Source organism: Arvicola amphibius, chromosome 3 (assembly GCF_903992535.2).
Source record: "Arvicola amphibius chromosome 3, mArvAmp1.2, whole genome shotgun sequence".
NCBI classification, from domain to species: Eukaryota; Metazoa; Chordata; class Mammalia; order Rodentia; family Cricetidae; genus Arvicola; species Arvicola amphibius.
This window is the reverse complement of record NC_052049.1, coordinates 65,047,247-65,068,278: the sequence shown is the minus strand read 5'-3', so window position 1 is coordinate 65,068,278 and position 21,032 is coordinate 65,047,247. Positions and strand designations below refer to the sequence as shown.

General features: G+C 40.2%; 1 protein-coding gene across 1 annotated transcript in view; it reads right to left on the bottom strand.

The window, feature by feature from the left end:
- Adgrv1 (adhesion G protein-coupled receptor V1) overlaps window positions 1-21,032 on the bottom strand; it is a 536,429-nt gene that overhangs the window by 491,122 nt on the left and 24,275 nt on the right. Inside the window, exons 3-10 of the mRNA XM_038323536.1 lie at window positions 19,441-19,590; window positions 18,835-18,930; window positions 16,627-16,731; window positions 15,357-15,470; window positions 13,022-13,587; window positions 10,882-11,152; window positions 10,041-10,370; window positions 2,038-2,214 (exon numbers count right to left, since the gene is read on the bottom strand). Coding sequence (XP_038179464.1) covers window positions 2,038-2,214; window positions 10,041-10,370; window positions 10,882-11,152; window positions 13,022-13,587; window positions 15,357-15,470; window positions 16,627-16,731; window positions 18,835-18,930; window positions 19,441-19,590 — 1,809 coding nt within the window. The remainder of the gene's footprint in view (window positions 1-2,037; window positions 2,215-10,040; window positions 10,371-10,881; window positions 11,153-13,021; window positions 13,588-15,356; window positions 15,471-16,626; window positions 16,732-18,834; window positions 18,931-19,440; window positions 19,591-21,032) is intronic.

Genomic DNA, 21,032 nt, shown 5'->3' with positions numbered 1-21,032 from the left:
CCCTACCAAGCCATTTCCACTCTCAAGTTAATAACATCCTTATCTATGACTAAATTTGTTACATATATATTTATGTGGCTATGCTAAGTACCCTGGAATTGCTGCTTGACAAAGATCACAGTGCTCAGACGACTTAGACTGACCCTTCGCTGTCCTTGCTGGAAGTGCTGCACCACTCTTTCCTGTGTCTTTGACATGTTTAATGTTTGACTCCTTGCTGGTAAGGGCCCCTCACTGAGGCCAAAACTGGGACAATGGAACAACTCTTGTGAAACCTGATTTTAGGAATAAAACTTATGGTGATTCCCTGGGAGAACTTGCTGTATAAGAAATTGAATCTTCTACAGAAATTATTACTTAAGTGGTACCAAAGAACATGAGATATAGGATCTGAAATAAATCATTTAAGAAGAAAACATAGGGAAATTTTAGGAGCTGACAAACTATGACTGAATCATTAGGTTTTCATGTTTTGCCTCAGAAACGTGGAACTAGTATGCACAAAAAAAAAATCCTTGATTATAAAGTTAATGGCAGGCCTTGGTGCCCTCCAAGGCAGAGTAAACAGTTTTGGGAATCTTGATGTTCTTTTACCTTTTTTTGTAAACTTAAAAAGGGTTCCTGTAAGCTTCAGAAAATTGATTTGATTTCACCTCTCACAGGTACTGGACCCAGGTAAATACTATGAGTGAACAGCCTGTTTCCCCACCTCCATGGCCTATGAAACAATTCTGAACTAGCTACAAACATGCAGTCTTTGCCTTAGCAAATTCAGCTCAATTGGAGTCTGATGGGGAAGCTCAGCCAATCACCTCTGGCTAGGGTGTGGCCGCCTGGAGCCCAGATAGGTGCGCGTGCCCTTTCTGCTCGCCTGACCCATTTGGACTTCGGACCTTCTACTCCAGTAGCGTGAGTTTCCCCGTTTTTCAATTATTAAATTATATCTGTTGTTTTGAGCTGGTCTGGTTATTTTAGCATACCGTTCGAATATGCATTCACTGACAGGAGTCTGCCTTGGTTTCCAAGGTTATAACAACAAAAAAAAAGATGTTTACAATTTTGCATCAGAACAGAGCTTATGTTCACAAACAAACGAGGAGGAAATGGCACAGCCATATTTGATGGAATGGCAGAAGTCACAAAACCAGCACAGCTGCCTGGCAAAGTTCCAGCAAAGCTGAGCCACAAGATGGCCGCCACGCCACCTTTGCTTTTCATCTCCATTGCTGCAGACTTGGGAGACTTTTAATATTTGTACAATTTGGGAATATTTGATTGATGGCAATTTTCCTATGAATCTTTTATGCCTTCTTCCAGCAATGCTATTTCTTTTTCTTTAATATTTATTTATTTATTATGTATACAATATTCTGTGTGTATGCCCGCAGGCCAGAAGAGGGCACCAGACCCCATTACAGATGGTTGTGAGCCACCATGTGGTTGCTAGGAATTGAACTCAGGACCTTTGGAAGAGCAGGCAATGCTCTTAACCTCTGAGCCATCTCTCCAGCCCCCAGCAATGCTATTTCTAAGCTTCCCCAGGATAGTCCTGAGCATCCTATTCAATCAATGATGTCAAAAGTTGAGGAAAATGATTGGAAATGATAACTGTTTTGTCATAGTTTATTAATGATGAGCAAAAAGATGACCAAAAGGAAGTGAAACACATGTCCAAAAACAAAATGATATAATCTATGTTTTGGAACAACATAAATATAATCCCTGCTTACTAAATTCTGTATAAATAAGGAAGTGCTCTGGCTCTAAGATTCTCCCAACCACCATGGCTTGGCTCACTTCCTTCCCTTGCTGGAACCTGTCAACCAATGGGGATGGCTCCTGCCATTTATGTGTGTATATGTGCAAATATATAAAAGCACAATCTCTTAAAAATAGTAAATATTCTAGGAAAACCAGACGCTCACCAGTTGTTTATTCTAAATAGCACGTATTCTATTAACTCTACATGCTGGCCCCATATCAAAAAGGTTTTCCGTTCCTCAGACACATTAGGACATATTAACAATGCGTACTCACCACCTCAGTGTCAGAACCTTTGGGTTCATGCAAAATGATTGGAAGGTGGCTAAGAAAGCCAATTTCTCCGTTTGCAATGGCTGGGGTAACTAATAAAGAAATATTTCTGATTTTCCCAAATCTGGGACTTACTGGTGCGATTGGGGGAAATATGTTCACCAATATCACAGCTTCCAGCTAAAAAACACAAACAAAAACAAGAGATATGACAGTTATTAATTTATTAATTAAATTAAAAAAAATCCCAGGATGAAATGTCTAGGTAGGTGCAGTCACAGGTCACCAGTGACTGAAAGACAGTACCTGGCCTGCACCTCCTGAAAGGACTGCCAGAGCCCCATTTCTTCTGATTCTCAGGATTGATTACTGAGTGGAGCTCTCCCTGGGTTCTTTACCATGTAACATCACCCTATCCCTTTAGTAATATCTGAATATCTTCCTCAAACTTCAGGTCATTATAACCATCACTAGTGAGCATCTCACCAATGTCACGCAGACATTGTACGGATAGATACACTGTCGAAACAGAAATCACTATTCCTGTTCCAGGCCCTACCCACCATTAGCTTTTCGTGTGTCACCACCTGTTTGTCCACTCTGTCACCTATATTCAACTGCACCAATGTTTTAAAAGTCTAATGTAAAAAAAAAATCTCTACGTTTTCTGCCAGGTTCCATTGACCCATACATCCAATCAGATATCTATTCCCCTTCTCTGCCGGACCTAAGTCAATACAAGAAGACCGTTCAGAACTCCAACTACAGCCAGAGCAACCGAATGCTTACAGAAATGTAGTACACATCTAACACACGATCAGTCTCCCAGTAGTTGATGAAGACAGTAGTCTCCTCGCCCAGAATGGCCCCTCCCTTCATCATCTCACAATCTCAAGTTCACCCTAAAAACCAGCTAAATGTCCTCTCTTCCGTGTGACAATTTCTTGGGATTCTCCAGGTGTCTTTGACCACCCCCTTTGGAAGCTCTGCTACTCTGATTAAGCTTATGATGTAACTACAACTTCATATGCCATTAGTTCATTATTTTCTAGCTCAGATTTTTGCTTAGGATCTTAAGGCATGTGTGTTCGTGTTGCATGTTCCCATCTGCAACACAAACCTGAAATGCAGCAGCTATGCATCAACCATTTATAGTTGGCCCCTGCAGGACAAACAGCTCTACAGGGTCACTGATACAGTGCAACTTTCAGCATCTTACGTATGGAACTTTATGAGTCCACACTGGTCAAATGAAAGAGTTAGTCATCTTGGACTATAAAAGACCAGAGCTTTAAGCTTCCATGAGACTTTCAGCTTTACAAAGCTCTTCAAATTTCCTCCTCCACAAAGCTTTGAAAGGTTGGCATGATGACACATGTTAACCACAGTAGAGATTTGTTGCTTATGTGGTGTTTTTCAGAAATGGACAGGACTGGACTGTTCTCCCATAACTGGAATACTTTGTGACAATCAACACACATTCCAAAGAGCCAATGTAAATGCCTCACTTAAATGTTAAACTTCTTGTTGAAAATTATGTACAAGAGAAAGGCATAAAGAAGTTCATACTTAGTAACTAATCATTTAAAGGAAAATAAATTCTTCCCAATATTGATATACAAACTAAGCCAAATAAAACAGTTTTATTCTTAAATAAACTATATTGAGTTTACAAAATTAATAAACTGTAAAGACAAATTAGTAGTTAAACCAATTGCATAAAGCTTTTATTCCCAGAGAAAATGAACACATGCACGGTCATATATATATATATATATATATATATATATATATATATATATATTCTCAGAAAATAGCACAAAAAGTAAATAACATAGACACATCTGAATGAAACCTGAAAACAGAATTTGTATTGGTTAGAGGTAAAGATGTATCTGAAATCCCCTGGTCATGTGTAAGCAACCATCTGTGAGTACACTTCCCTTCTCAGCTCTTCACAGATCTCTAAGCTGTTAGCACTGGCTAAAGCACTGGTTCTCAACCTGTGGGTCACAGTCCCATTAGCAAATCTCTATCTCTAAAAATATCAAGATCATGATGGAGAAACCCATAGAGACAGCTGACCTGATCTAGTGGGAGCTCACTGACTCTAGACTAACAGCTAGGGAACCTGCATAGGACTGAACTAGGTCCTCTGTTGATGACAATCCTGTGGCTTGGGCAGCCTGTGGCGCATGAACTGCCTTTTTGGAGCTCATTCCCTATGGAGGGATACCTTGCTCAGCCTAGATACAGGTGGGAGGAGCTTGGTCTTACCTCAACTTGATATGCCAGACTTTATAGACAACCCACGGGAGGCCTTACCCTTTCTGAGAAATGGATGGGGATTTGGGTGGGGGAGAAAGTGGGGATGGTGTGGGGTAGGGGAGAACTGTGGTTGGTATGTAAAATGGAAAAAAAATTAAATTAAACACATTTTTTAAAAATACATTACAATTCAGAACACTGGCAAGTTACAGATTTGAAGTAGCAATGAAGTAATTTTATGGTTGGGGTCACCACAACATGAGGAACTATATCAAAGGGTCACAGTATCAAAGGAAGAGATCAATATATTTTTCACTCAAAACGTTCTGCAAAGGAAAAGTAGTAAGTCATTTTAGCTACTTTTATCAGAAAGTCATAGTTAATTCTAGTGCTTTGTACCTTTGAAAACTACAAAGGAATGATATAAAAGATGATGAAAAAGACCATTCAATGAACTGATCAAATAAATGCTAATTTTAGTGTCTTGCTTTTGCCGCTCTGGTTCCTTAAAGGGACTCAAAATGAAGGTGTTCCCCGCATGCATAAGGGGCCATTCTCTGCCTTCGCATCTCTGCTATTGACAGTGAATGCTTTCCTAATGTTGTGCCCAGCAGCGTGCTGGCTGAAGGGCTCAAATGAGGAGAGCAGGTTTCTGGTCCCTTCCCTGTAGTTCTGCTCTGCTTTCCCTGCAAGGCCATGTTGTGCACTTGTCTTAGGGTGTCTGCTGCTGTGGAGACACCATAACCATGGCAACTCTGTTTTTTTTACATACCAATCACAGTTCTTATTCCCTTTCCTTCTCCTGCCACCCCACCTTCCCCCTACCCCAAGCCCCATCCACTCTTCAGAGAGAGTAACGCTTCCTTCCTATGGGAAGTCAACAAAGTCTGTCTGGCACATCACTCTGAGGATGAACCATGACCTTCCCTCACATATCAAGGCTGAGCAAGGTATCCCTCCAAAGAGAATGGGCTTAAAAGAGAAAATTCAAGCACTAGGAATAAGTACTAGTTCCATTGTCACTGGCTCCACAAACTGTAGGGCCCCGGTCTGCCCTTATTCCTGGGGCTCATCTTGAGGACAGTTTTTGGGCAGATGACTAAGCATTCTGTTTGTTCCTGTGCTCCCTCTGCCCCGCCTGGTGATTTGCTGTAGGGCATTGTTGACTCTATTGTTGGCATGGTAATTTCCCACCTGCCTAGGTGGAAGTCCTTGTGCAGCAGTTAGATATGGTAATTTCCCACCTGCCTGGGTGGAATTCCTTGGGCAGGAGTGGGTATATAAGATTTTCCCCAAGGCTAAATAAACCGCATTCCGCTGATCTCCTTTCGAATGACCCAGGTCTCTTTGTGTGTTCTTTCAATCTCCAGGCCCTTGTCCGACTCGCGTAAGGTACAGTGGCCCGCGAACTGTACCGAGGGGGTAACACAGAATTGGGTGTTACAACAAACTACCCCAGCCACACAACTGTCTCCCACATTCAGAGGGTCTAGTTTGGTCCTATGCAGGTTCCCCCACTGTCAGTTCAAAGTCAGGGAACTCCCAATAGCTCAGGTCATATGTCTCTTTGGGTACCCCCATAATGGTCTTGACCCTTTGCTTGTATAATTGCTTTGTCCATCTTCAACTGGACTCTGGGAGCTTGGCCCGGTGCTTAGCTGTGTATCTCTACATCTGCTTCCATCAGTTGCTGGATACAGGTTCTATGATGACAATTAAATTAGTCATCAGTCTGATTACAGGCCAGTTCAGGCACCCTCTCCACTAATGATTAGGATCATAGCTAGGGTCATCCTTGTGAATTCCTGAGAATTTCCCTTGTGCCAGGTTTCTCGCTAGCCCTGTAATGGGTTCCTCAATCAAGATATCTCTTTCCTTGCTCTCCTCTGTCCTTCCTCCATCTCGGCCATCCTGTTTCCTCTTGTTCTCCTCCCCTCCCCTTCTCCCCTCTCCCTCCTCTTATCCCCGTCTTCCTCCCTCACACACACTCCCAGCTTTTTCAGGATATCTTGTCTATTTCCCTTTTCTGGGGAGATCCATGTATGTCTCTCTTAGGGTTCTCTAGGGTCATGAACTATAGGCTGGTTATCCTTTGTTTTGTGTTTAACATCAACTTATGAGTGAGTACATACCATGTTTGTCTTTCTGGGTCTGGGTTTCCTCACTCAGGATAGTTTTTTCTAGTTCCATTTTGCTTGCATATTTCAAGATGTCATTGTTTTTACCTGTGAGTAGTGCTCCATTGTGTAACGTACCACATTTTCTTTACCTGTTCTGCAGTTGGGGGCATCTAGGTTGTTTCCCGGTTGTGGTCATTAAGAATAGTGCTGCTGTGCACATAGTTGAGCACATATCCTTTTGGTATGAGTGTGCATCCTCTGGGTATATGCCCAAGAGTGGTACTGCTGAGTCTTGAGGTAGATTGATTCTAAACTTTCTGAGAAACTGCCATATTGATTTCCAAAGTGCCTATATAAGTTTGCACTCCCTCCAGCAATGGAGGAGTGTTCCCCTTACTCACATCCTTTCCAGCATAAGCTATCATCAGTGTTTTTGATCTTAGCCATTCTGATTGGTATAACATGGTATCTTAGAGTTGTTTTGATTTGCATTTCTAGGATGTGTATGGATGTTGAACATTTTCCTTAAATGTCTTTAAGCCATTTGAGATTCTTCTGTCAAGAATTCTGTTTAAATCTGTACCTCAGTTTTTTTAATTGGATTATTTGGTATTTTGATGTCTAGTTTCTTGAGTTCTTTATATGTTTTGGAGAACAGGCCTCTGTCCCATGTGGGGTTGGTGAAGATTTTTTCCCACTCTGTAGGCTGCCATTTTGTCTTACTAACTGTGTCTTTTGTCTTACAGAAGCTTCTCAATTTTGGGAGGTCCTATTTCTATTATTTCCCTCAGTGTCTGTGCTACTGGGGTTATATTTAGGAAGTGGTCTCCTATGCCAATGCATTCAAGGTTACTTCCTACTTTCTCATCTATGAGGTTCATTGTGGCTGGATTTAGGTTGATGTCTTTGGTCCATTTGGACCTGAGTTGTGTGCATGGGAATAGATATGGATCTTTTCCATTCTTCTACATGTTGACACCCAGTTATGGTAATACCATTTGCTAAAGATGTTTTCTTTTTGCCACAAGTTATGGCATATTTTTAACTTTTTAAAAATTTCTAACTATATGCCCACTGTGCTCTGATGGCGGCATTCTTGTGTTCAGTCCTTGCCACAGAGAGCTCCGGTCTTAAGCGTTTGCTGTGCTCAACTTCCGGCACTCTACCATGTGGCCAGCCATCTCACAGGGCATGCCGTAAACCAAGGAAGAGTGAGGGCAGTGTGAGGATCTGGGGCCTCTAGGAATCTTTAGAATGGATGTATTGGGCAAATCACAGCAAAATTTCTCCATATGAAGGACACATAACAAAATCATGATAATACAGATGAAGGTCAGTATTTCCATCACCAGTGACGTTAGGAACATGACAAACGCTTCCCACTAGACAAGCACTCACCAAAAAGTGTTCACCAAGTATTGGAAAACCATGTATTCCCATAACAAGCCATCCACCAGGCCACGTGGTAAGCTGTCCCTCTGGAATGCAACCCATAAGGCATGCATACAGCTCAGCTAAAGAGGAAAGAGCCACCCTCCCTGCATAGCAGGGCTGGATACAGGGCCATTGCATTTAGGGGGTCAAGAATACTACATGCTTTTGGAGACTAACAAAATTACCTAAACAGTTAATAATTCCCTTCCTTTTAAATTTCTCAGCCACAACCTGGAAGCTAAAAGACTGCCTTTTGTGTGATAATTAAGAAACCATTTAATCTACAACTAATTTCCCAAATAAACACACATTCTATGGGTCAGATTTCACATTTCCACCCATGCAAAGCCTCAAGAAATTTATGTTACATACACACTTTCTGCATATGTATTTTAGGAGGAGTCTATTTTAGCAAAGTAAAACATAATCTGAAGGGGGAAAATGAGAGCTAAGAAAATCCAGGAGTTTATTAAAAACTTCCCTCCCAGGAGATGACAGAAACAAAACAGATAATACAGACAATCTCAACTTTCAGCACTGCTGAGACTTATGGGAGATCTAACAGGTGAGGAAGGAGAATGGGCAGAATCTCCAGAGAGAGCCATCATAAGCCATGAAATGAAGCCTAGGTCTGAATGCAGAACTCATTCAGCAGTACAACACACAGAGAGCAATGGAAAATGTTATTTCGTTTGGCATACATTGTAGATGGTACCGTGGATAGTGAGACAGACTTTTTTTTCTTTTGGTTTTGTTCTGTTTTGTGTTATAGCCCAAATTTAGACCTCCCTGCTTCTGCCTCCCTCGTGCCAGGATTAAGGACATGCACCACCAATGCTCAGTGTGAGATATGATTTAATTGTATAAATCTATTTCCATTAGCTTTCTGTATTAAATTTATTTATATCATAAAAATCTGACAAACAACCTTCATTGTTTTCTAATTGAAGAATCTGTCAATGTCAGATACATGGAATGCAGAGATGCTATCCACCTGAAATGAGTGCAGCCACTTTAAACTTTAATATAAAAAAATAATGTGGGGCTGGAGAGATGGCTCAGTGGTTAAGAGCATTGCCTGCTCTTCCAAAGGTCATGAGTTCAATTCCCAGCGACCACATGGTAGCTCGTAATGACGTCTGCTGCCCTCTTCTGGTCTGCAGACACAGACAGAATAAATATTTTATACATAATAAATAAATAAATAAATAAATAAATAAATAAATAAATAAATAAATATAGTGTTCGGCAGATAGAAGTTGAAAACTAAGAGTGACGAGATGGAGGCATGACGTAAGACTCCCACCTGGGAGGTCCAGAGATCCGACCCACACTGAATGAAGAAACAGATTTTTTTTTTTTTTTTTGTTTTCTGAGACAGGGTTTCTCTGTAGCTTTGAAGCCTGTCCTGGAGCTAGCTCTTGTAGACCAGGCTGTCCTCGAACTCACAGAGATCCACCTGCCTCTGCCTCCCGAGTGCTGGGATTAAAGGCGTGAGCCACCACCGCTCGGCAAGAAACAGATTTTTGAATGTACTAGTTAAAAGAGAAAAAAAAAACTTTTCAGATTGCTTTTAGTTTCTGAAATGCTTCTCTTATAATAGATATTATGAGAATTATTAACTCCATAAATTCAATTGTCATGTCTTATTTTTCAAACCAAGTCAAAGCTATGGTGAATTTGTCTCCTGTGCACTGCTCAAGGGCCTGTATAGTTACCATGTGTACGACAGTGGTCTCCTTTGCGTGTCTTAACTGGTGGATCTTTAGTACCAACTGGCTGACACACGTATTTCTGCAGAACCCTTCTCTTGTTCAGATCTGTATGGCATAGAAGGTTCTATTGATTAAGGGACAGTCTACCAAAATGTTTTGTTTTGGTTTTTCATGCTTGTTTGTTTTCCACCAGTTTTGGGATACAGACCAGGTTGGACTACCACAGTTTCGGGATATAGACAAGGCTGGACTCCCACAGTTTCGGGATGTAGACAAGGCTGGACTGCCTCTCATTTCCTGTCACCTTAGTCTCCTAAGTTCTAGGATTATAGGTGCATACCACTGTGCCAGCCCTAAGTAGTTTCAAATGAGAAACAGAATCTAAATTATAGATTAAAGCAAATTAACGTTAGCTATTCTGCATAGACAAGAGCGGTTGTAACTAAAATTAAGATAATCATTAAAGTACCTGTACTAGGAAATGGGCTTCATTCTGGAGGAAAGCATCATTTCTTATTGGTAGTTTTGCAGTGACTTGATTGCTATGTTCTGGAAAAAGGAGACTGCCACTCCTGGATGTATTTAAGATGCTATCTTTTGCTCGCAAGGGATCCACAGCTCCAGCGGGAATATAGAGAGCAGAATAAGTCACTTTCACGTCTCCTTTAGCTCCCCCTAGTCTAGCAAGACTCAGAGACAGGCATCGTTCAGTCGGACTGCTTTCAATCTTCTGACCTTCCACAGGAAAAAAGGCTATTTCTCCATAAACATCATCGCTGTCCTGGATGTAGAGAAGAAGCTACAAATGAAAGAGAATAGCTCAGTTCAGGAGTTTCACAGGTGGGGCGACTCAGACTATTCTGACCTTTATTATGTATTTATACAACATCTCTTACATGATCACTTTGTGTACGAAGAAGAGAAAAAGAATCAAAAGCAGTTTTGAAACTTTTCAGAAACTAGAAGTTTTGAAACTTCTTAGGTGGTAAAATATTATGTCTTAAACATGGTGCCAGAAGCTTTGGCTGGTAGAGAAGCATCCAAGGCCCTGGGTCCCACATCCAACACCAAAAAACAATGTTTTGGGGGTGCTTATTTGTTTGGAGGTTTTGTTTTGTTGTTTTAATTTGTATCTTATTTTCAGAAGAAATTCGGATGATGAAGAGAAGTCACTGCCACTTTTGCAAAACCAGCCTTTTTCCTGCCGCACAGAGCTAAACTGAGATTGGACCTGGATGCTTAAAGGCTGTAGCGCTCCTCTGTCACACACGTGACAGGGATGCAGGAGCAGAGCCTGGCAAAGGCCCTACCTGTGCTGGCTCGCTGACTTCAGCACCTCCCTGTGCTGTGGGAGGCAGGATTGTGAGGAGGAACACTTCGGCCTCCTCCGGAAGGTCATCGTCAATGACAGTAAGAAGGATGGGTGCCAACATCTGCCCTTGGGAAAACCGGAGAGTGCCAGAGCTGGGGCTGATATCTGCTGTCACTGGTGAGGGATCAGTGCTGTTCCGTGTCAGCAACCAATCCACAGAAACATCTCCGTGGGTGCCACCATTTCTAACCACTGTGATTTCTTCAAACCTAAAATTGTTCAGAACACATAAGGTAATATCATTCATTCTCATAAATCAGATAACAACACAAAATCTGATTTGTTTTAATATGAAAAATACATATATTTGGATATAGCCTAAGAACCTATAATCACATGAATTCAATTTAAGAATTAAATCACGGTATTAGCATAAGAACAGACAGGAGGACCAATAGAACCGAATAGAAGACTCGGATATCAATCCACACATCTTCGAAAACCTGATCTTTGATAAGGAAGCAAAAATAACAAATGGAAAAAAGAAAGTATATTTAACAAATGGTGCTGGCATAACTGGATATCAACATGTAGAAGAATAAAAATAGACCCATATCTATCACCATGCACAAAACTCAAGTCCAAATGGGTCAAAGACCTCTACATAAAATCAGCCACACTGAACCTTATAGAAGAGAAAGTGGGAAGTACACTTGAACGCATTGGCACAGGGAACAACTTCCTAAATATAACCCCAGCAGCACAGATACTGAGAGAAACAATTAATAAATGGGACCTCCTGAAATTGAAAAGCTTTTGTAAAGCAAAGGACACTGTCCACAAGACAAAATGACAGCCTACAGAATGGGAAAAGATCTTCACCAACCTCACATCAGACAGATGTCTGATCTCCAAAATATACAAAGAACTCAAGAAATTGAACACCAAAAAAACACATAATCCAATAAAAAATGGAGTACAGACCTAAACAGAGAACTCTCAACAAAGGAATCTAAAATGGATGAAAGACACTTAAGGAAATGTTTAACATCCTTAGTCATCAGAGAAATGCAAATCAAAATAACTCTGAGATTCCATCTTACACCTGTAAGAATGGCCAAAATCAAAAACATTGATGATAACTTATGCTGGAGAGGTTGTGGGGAAAAGGAAAACTTCTGCATTGCTGGTGGGAATGCAAGATGGTACAGCCCCTTTGGATATCAGTGTGGTAATTTCTCAGAAAATTAGGAAACAACCTTCCTCAAGACCCAGTAATACCACTTTTGGGTATATATCCAAAGGATGCTCAATCGTGCCACAAAAACATGTGCTCAACCCTGTTCATAGCCAGAACCTGGAAACAACCTAAATGCCCCTCGATCGAAGAATGGATAAGAAAAATGCGGTACTTTTACACAATGGAGTACTACACAGCACAAAAAAATAATGACAGCTTGAATTTTGCAGGAAAATGGATAAAACTAGAAAACGTTATTTTGAGTGAGGTAACCCAGACACAGAAAGACAATTATAACATGTACTCACTCATAGGTGGTTTTTAAACATAAAGCAAAGAAAGACAGCCTACAAACCACAATCCCAGAGAACTTAGACAACAATGCAGGCACTAAGAGAGACTTACATAGATATAATCTATATGGAAAGGAGAAAGTAGAAAAAGACAAGATCTCCTGAATAAATTGGGAGAATGGGGACCTTGAGGGAGGATTGCAGAAGGGAGGGAGAGACAGAGAGGGGAACAGAGAAAAATGTAGAGCTCAATAAATATCAATAAAAAAATTTAAAAAAATGAAATCATTCAAAAAAAATCAATGAGGCAGTTTTAGAGAAAATGGCACATGTTCTAACAGCTCAGCATTGTGTCAACATCATAAAAATTAAAACAAAAGCCGGGCGGTGGTGGCGCACGCCTTTAACCCCAGCACTCGGGAGGCAGAGGCAGGCGGATCTCTGTGAGTTCGAGACCAGCCTGGTCTACAAGAGCTAGTTCCAGGACAGGCTCCAAAGCCACAGAGAAACCCTGTCTCGAAAAAACCAAAAAAAAAAAAAAAAAATTAAAACAAAAAAACAATATAATACAGTAATTATGTTTGTAAGTTTAAAGAAAACTATACCTGGATGCTTTATCTTCATCGATTATAACTGGCCTTTCAAACAAAATACTGTTGAATGAAAGTACTCCATAAGGTTTGTCATTGGGCTTAATGGTGACCTGCACAGAAGAAGGACCCATTAGCACGGCATCCCCCTGCAGGGTGTTTTCTAGTAACGCGACGTGAAATGATTCCGCTATCTCTGGTATGCTGTCATCAATTATTTGAAATTTCAAGTGTGATTCATGAACAAAAGGGGGGAAGGTCAGAGTGGTGTTTGGCTGAAGATCGATGAAGTCTACGTTTGGCTGGGCATGCGCTGTTGAATCCCCAGCCATGACTTTGTAACTGACGGAAACTTCAGACTCATCAGATCCAATCAGATTTCCATTGCCATCCTTTCCGCGAACCACTGGGATGGTGAGAATGTGGTCATCCTCAGAAATCAAGTAGACACTCTGGACGAATTTCACAGGACTATCGTTTTTCTTCACGATGATTTCAACCAAACTCCTAGAGGCATTAATTTCTGCTCCTCCTTCTACAGTTTTCAGTTGAATCAAAAATACTTCATCATTTTCTGGCACCTGTTTATAGGATACAAACAAAACTTCATTAGCCAAAATACCTGCAATCAGGCCCAAATTTTAAAAAGACTCATGCTTCATAGAAATAATAAAGTTTAAATGTTAAAAGGCTCATTTAGACACCACATACTAAGATAACTTCCAAATATTAATTTACTTTCAGGTAGTAGAAAAATAAAGAATAATTTAATAAAGCAATGACATTAAGAATTAGTAATGTCTTTTTTTTCTCTAAATCTTGATCAGAGTCAAGAGAACTATAAAGTATATGAAGTACAAATGGAAATAAGTCCTTGTCAATTTTAGGTCATTGGTAGGGTCATAAAGAGAATTCAAAGCCTAACAGTATTTTAGAATCTGGAAAGTACATTAGATATCAAACACTTGCTTAATTTCAGCATATGAATTTCTCTTGCATCTCTGTGTGATTTCTAATTCAGGAGTCAATTCTTTGATATTAAGAGAAAACCATGGCTCTCTGGAAATGGCCCAGAAGTCATTTCTTGAGAAAATACTGACATTATTCAAGAGGATAGCTTTCTGTCGCTTACAGAGACCCCAGAGTTGCTCTCCAGTGAGTTTCACTGTAACTTCTATATTATTAATAACAGTGAAAACTGACCCCACTTTACCTCCATCAGTGGCAATTTAAAGACACCCCTCCTAAAGCACAGTATTAAATCTTTTAAATTTACAAAATCAGTAATTAATTCCATGTAAACAAATCATAACCTACGATTGCCCTTAGATTGCAGAGGAGAAAGCTTTCGTTGATCTCCTGAACTAGAAAAACAAAGGTCATCAATGCTACCAAATGTTTCAGGTCTTTCCAGAGAAATTTACCTTTCTAAAGTGTCTACCACATTTTCTTCTATTAAGCATTGTTTCTGCTTTGGTTATAGAATTTCTGTAGAAGGTTATATATTTTTGTCTATTTTTCCTGTCTTCACTTCTTTAGCAATATCTGGATTCCTTTGCATGCTTTGGGGGGTGTTTTGTTTTGATTTTACTGGCTCATGAAGAACATCCTTGCACACTACTGTTGAGATTTGGGGTGGCCTTTGCAATTGAGTTATAGCATATATCTAAGTTCTCAGTGGACTACATGTAAAATCTAACCATAAAATCTTCATGACAGCAAAACTAAAAACATCTAAAGAAAGAAGCCATCAAGATGGTTTATCAGTTAAAATGCCATGGAGACTGGTAACTTGGGATTGATTCCCAGAACTACATGTGCAATGCACACACATGTGCACACACACACTAGTAAACAAACAAGTTAACCTAAACAAAAGTATCAATTGCAGTAGCATTTTTCTTAAACTTGTACTAAAACACACTTGCTAGATAAGCACCCATATCTCTGTTCAAATAGTAAGTAAATGATTAATAAAAAAAATTAAACAGTCATTATAAAATTCTTCAATCTTTACCTTATATTTAATTGTTAAACATTATTTAAGTTCATTTTAAGACACTGGATAGAAGCCAGGGACTTGCATGTGGTAGGCAAATTCCTCCCCACACCCCAGCCTGGTAAGCACAATTTAACATGAAATAAATCAGGTGAATATTTGTGAGCTGTATCCCCAGATAACAGCTTGCTACTCATGGTTGAAGTATAAATGGGTATAACACATTAGTTTCCAAAAGACTGCATTCTTGAATAATTTCAAATAATAAATGCAATCTAATATTAGACAAACAGCCCTCTACAAGTCTCTGCCACAGAGCCTGTGTCTTCTGCACACTTAGCACTGGCTGACCTCATCATCCAGTACTGTCCAGCTGTGGATTACAGAGGCCCTGCCAGGGGGAAAGGTGATATTTCCTCTAACGGGAGTCAAGTCTTCTTCAGGGGGATTTGGGCCACCTGACACCTGCGAAGACATGAACAGTACCACCAGTTAAACAAAGCATCCGAAAATATGTCATTACTGTCATGTGAGCTGGCAAACTTCTGAAGCTTAAAGATAGTTTACAAAAGACAAATGAGGGACTGGAGAGCTGGTTCAGTGCCTAAGAGCTCTGCCTGGTGGGGTGGTGGTGGCGCAAGCCTCGAATCCCAGCACTTGGAAGGCAGAGGCAGGCGGATCTCTGTGAGTTCGAAGCCAGTTTGGTCTACAAGAGCTAGTTCTAGGACAGGCTCCATAGCTATACGGAGTAACCATGTCTGGAAAATCCAGAAACAGAGAGAGAGAGAGAGAGAGAGAGAGAGAGAGAGAGAGAGAGAGAGAGAGAGAGAGAGAGAGAGAGAGAGAGAGAGAGAGAGAGAGAGAGAGAGAGAGAGAGCTCAGAGGTCCTGAGTTGAATTCCCAGCAACCACATGATGGCTCCACAAACATCTGTAATGAGCTCTGTACGGCATTCTCCTCATTGTTAAAGTAGGCAAGAGAGCGTCTGCTTTGCAGGGGAGGTGAGAAGGTGCAACCTCATTCACTCAAGCACGTGAGCAGCACGTGCCTCATCTGCCAGGCCCTGAATACAAAAGCTGTAACACAAACTCCTCCCATATGGGACTTCCAGATAGCAGACAACACTAAATGACATGTAAGTTAATATTCATGTGCAACACGGGGACATGAGTTTTACAGAGGAAAAATGAAGATCAAGAGAGAGGCTGAGTGCTGGGGGACAGGGTGGCCTGAACTGCAGCAATTACCAGTGTAAGAACAGGGCATAGGGCAATATAAAAAGCTCCACAAGTTTTGACTATAACCGTTTAAACAAAAAAATACATATTGTAGCAACAGTTAAGGAAATAGAAGCCAAGTATTTGAAAGAGAGCCAGGGGGTAGCTAGGAAGGGCTGGAGGGATGGGAAGGAGGAGGGGAAAGTCTAGAGGAAACTCAATACGTGAAAGCAGCAAGGAAAACACTTTTCTATCCACCGTGAAGTGGATAAAAGCAAAAGTATTTGTCTTTAGTTAATTTTAAGTGTGATATTTATTGTACAGAAGACTTGTTTTTAAATTGCAATCGTCTGATATGAACGCTTAACATGTTATCATCTAAAATTATTTCAAAGTAAACTTACATCAAAAGTTACAGTGACCATTCCATAGGTCCCCTTCTCCCTGATGAGAGTAAGAGGCACAGATCCATTTCTGCTCCTTGGCTCAATCACTGAGATTGATGAAGGCTATCGGCAAGAAGAAAGACAATCATTGATCTGTCAGAGAGAGGCAGGAGGTGGTAAAACTGCCACCTTAGAAATGCTAAATGCTAAGGTAATGCTAAGTCTACTGCAAATCAATTCGGACTGTATCTTACACTGTGTATTCCTAGCACCAATAAACTGTAGATGACAAAAAATGATGAAATTAGAGGAGCAGGGTAAAAAGAAAACAAGGCATGCAGTGACAGGCTTCCTGCCCTGCTAGTGTTTGCTCTGAGGACTCTTGGAGGCTTCTCAACTAAAGGATAATAGATTAAAATGCTCACAGAGCCCAGAAGGCCACAAAAATAAGTTACCTGCTATGACCAAGCTCGGGACTCACTGGGGCCACTTGTTCTCAAGCACCCCTGCCTCATAATTAGTCAGATGTCACTGAAAATAGACAGCCATGACTGACTTTCAGAACCAGAAAGAAAATCACTTCAATAGAAAAACAGGGAGGACTTCAAGTGTTGGAACATGCTGTCTCGGGATGGCTGAGACAGGACAGATGGGGAAAAGGAAGCCCCCATGTCCCAGGGCAGCAGTGGGCATTTCAAGGAGCGACTGCGTCACAGCCATCAGATATTGGGGCTAGGAATACCTGCCTCACAGGTTTGGGATAGACTCAATGAGATAATTTACATCCAGACCTTTTCCTACTTCCTGACATACGCTCAGTATCCAATAACTGTTGACTGCTATCAATGTATCAATGCCATGTTCATTATCAATAAAATTGTTAAAAGGCTACAGATGAAAGCAGCCTTGAGTACCTACTGTGACATGGAGCGCATATTGAGTCTGTCAGAGGAGGCCTAGTAGCACTGCAACCAACCCCAGTAACTAGTACTCATTCCCACAGCCGGTGGCGCATAACGTCAGGCAAAAGAGAGAGGAAAGAAAAGGAGGGGAGGAAAAAGAAAAGAGAAGCAACTTTTAGACACATGAGTATGAGGCTCAGAGGTAAGTATGAATGTATGAATAAATCAGACAGAAGAATTTGGTGCATTATGGTCCCTTCACTGAAGAATTTCTAATTAATGTAATTAACGTTTATAATGACAATACATTTGTAGGCTCCCAAATATCTACTAAACTTAAGTTAGGAAAACCCCCTTTTAAGAAAGACAAGCATAAAGAGCACATTTATCTACAGCTTGCCTTGTTTCAATGATGACTTTACAGAGCTGTGACACAAGGCACACAAGCGCAGGTGCTGGAAGTGGAAATAAATAAAACGCTAGAGACCATGGCAGCAGAATTTTCAATGTTGCTTAGCAACGGAATTCAAAAAGACCATCAGGGAGATTATTATAGCCTTTAACTTGGTATCCAAAACCAGTTGTGTTGAAGACAACCTTTAATTTTATCTCAGGAGCTAGAAATACTTTCTCTCTAGGAGAGACTTGTGTTTTTGTTTCTGAAAATGGAACGGGCTAGAAGAATGAGAATTTGATGGAGGAGGAGAAATACACTGAACAGAATCTCAGAGTTTTAACTTCCATGAAATATGAATTAATAAGAGAATTGAACATGAGGAGAGTCAATTTCAAAGAATATGAATTGATATGAGAACTAAAAATGAGACTATCCTATGTAAGAGAATATGAATTGACATGAGAGTTGAATTGAAAGAGCTGTTAGATTTGCAGGTTAATCCTAAATAAGCTGTAAGTTTGTCTCACATCACACTTACTCCAAACATACGGAAGAGTCTGGAAAAACAGATCAGACTTCCTGAACACAGTGCTTTAGACCGCCAGGCCAGCCTAATGGCAAGTCAGACTTCATTAAATGGCATTCGAAATAAATACATAATAAAAGCCCAGAAGCACATCTGCATGAGAGGCCAGGCAATGACCAAGTCAATGGTCAGAAATGGATACTGTAAGTGTGGATCCTGAGCACAAATGTCTCAATGTGCAACAGTGTAAATACACAGAATGTAGAGTAGCTATGGAGCTAATGTCAGGGTTAGTCAAAAATCATGAGAGTAGCACTAGTCAACATCAAGAAAAATCAGTTTTAAAAAACTGAATGTAGTAGTATCTTGCAACCATTCCAGTCTGCACACTGTAACCATACCGCACTAAAGGAAATAATTCCAAACGCATTGTCATTTGATAATATTGTCACAGTCGCCGTCCTTGGCCATCCAAGTTTCACATTTGCTGAAGGTTTCTAAAGTGAAAATATACAAATTAATAAATTAAATATTAGAAAAAATCTTTCAGCAGAATTCCTGTCTTTAATTAAGAGCATGAATACACCAGCCCTCTCTAACATCTACAGGCAGTGAGCAACTTTGGGGGATACAGAGAGAACATGAATAAACCAGCCCTCTCTAACAATCTACAGGCAGTGGGCAGCTTTGGGGGAGACAGAGAGAGCATGAATAAACCACCCCTCTCTAACATCTATGGGCAGTGAGCAGCTCTGGGGGAGACAGAGAGAGCATGAATAAACCACAGGCAGTTCGCAGCTCCGGAGAGGAAGAGATCTTCAGTGGTGTGTCCACCGGCAAGGAGCACGTGCTCCTGTAAACAAACCCTCGCCCACGCTGCTGTACACCTGTCAAGGAGATCTACAAAAGCCACCATGATATATAGCCCTTGACTTATTACTAATTAAATAGATTTTCAGGTGTTAGAAGACATTCTGTGAATTCAAGGTGAAAGGGAATGAGCTTACCTGCAACGTCAAGAGGAAGGTGAAAGCTTCATCGGGCTCCGGAAAATCGTCATCACACACGGCTATGTACACGGTCCGGTTTGTTCCTCCAGAGGGGATAAATGCCGCAGCGTATGTGTCAAAAAAGTCACCAGTGTCTTCTCCGTTCAGCTACCAAGAGCAAAGGAGACATCCTCACTTAACCAGAAGCTGGAGAAGCAAAAACTGACGCTCCAGAGAGCAGTCAAGACTAAATGCATAAATCAAATGGCATTGGCATGTATAATAGGATATCCAAAGACTAATATTGAGCAAAATGTATGATTCATCTTCTGAAAAATTACTAGAGAGCCAGCAAGATGGTTCAGGGGCAAATGTGCTTGCAGTCAAGACTGATGACCTGTGTGTCCATAGACACACATAAACAAATAAATACGATAAAAGTAAAAAAAATACAAATCACAGAAATATATAATTACATATAAAATAGTTCTTAGTATAGTGGAATCAAAGTTGATTGCACACACACAAAAACCATTAATTTAATAGAAAAGCAATGCTATTTTTTTTCCTGTCTCTTAACTGATTTGGTATAGTCTACAGCCTAGCAAGACATGTTATGGCTAAAACTTACAATGGAGGGGTCAGAAGCAGCTTGTAAAATTGAGGTGGTGCTACTGTTTTCCCAAAGGGTTAAAAAAATTATGTCCAAAACTTTCACCCTCAAATTGTACCTAGAATATCCACAGCAATTGAAGTAGAGACCCCAAGTTTTATCAGTATAAAACTTCCTAAGATTTTAATCTGTGGAGGCAACACTGCTAAGACAACTCTCAACACAGTGATAATTTCAATATTATAAAGAAGCACATAGTCAAATGACAGTTTTTTCACCAGAGCTCAAAATTAATACTTTAACCACTAGGGAAAATTATTTAGCACAAATGAGAAATCAGAACATATTTTGGAAAATTTAGTCTCTGTCTAGTTCTAATTTGTAAAAAGTTTTAAACAGTTGAGAAATCAAAATAAGTTGGAAAGCGTTGAGAGGGTATTGAAAAACTAATTCTTACAACCTGCTCTGGAAAATTGCAATTTTCCAGAAAGTATTATCAAGAGGCACTGAGCATACATGGAAATACATTAATCTACTCTATGAGAATGAACACAAAATCCAAGGAAACAGTCATATAGTCATGTATAGAAACAACTCTTCAGGATGACATTCAATATAGATAGCAAAACCTGAATGCAACATCAATGAAAAACAATGGAGAAACGTTTAGAATAAAATAATCTACCAAGAAAATCAAAATACTGCAACCTGAAAAAGGTAAAATTGCACCAAAAGACTGTCAAATACAGTGTACACTAGAATGAGAAACAAAGTCAGTAAATGTATACATACATGTCAAATTAAACAGCAACTAAAGTGAATAAAATTATAACCTTGGGTTTATTCTATGAGAAGTTTTTCTTCTCTTTTTCTTTTTACAATAGTTTATAACATAATTTAACATATTGTTAAAGAATCACTTTGGAAGAGCTGAGAGATGGGGTAGTTGATAAACTGCCTGCCCTGAAGGCATGCAGATTTCAGTGCAGCACCAGGT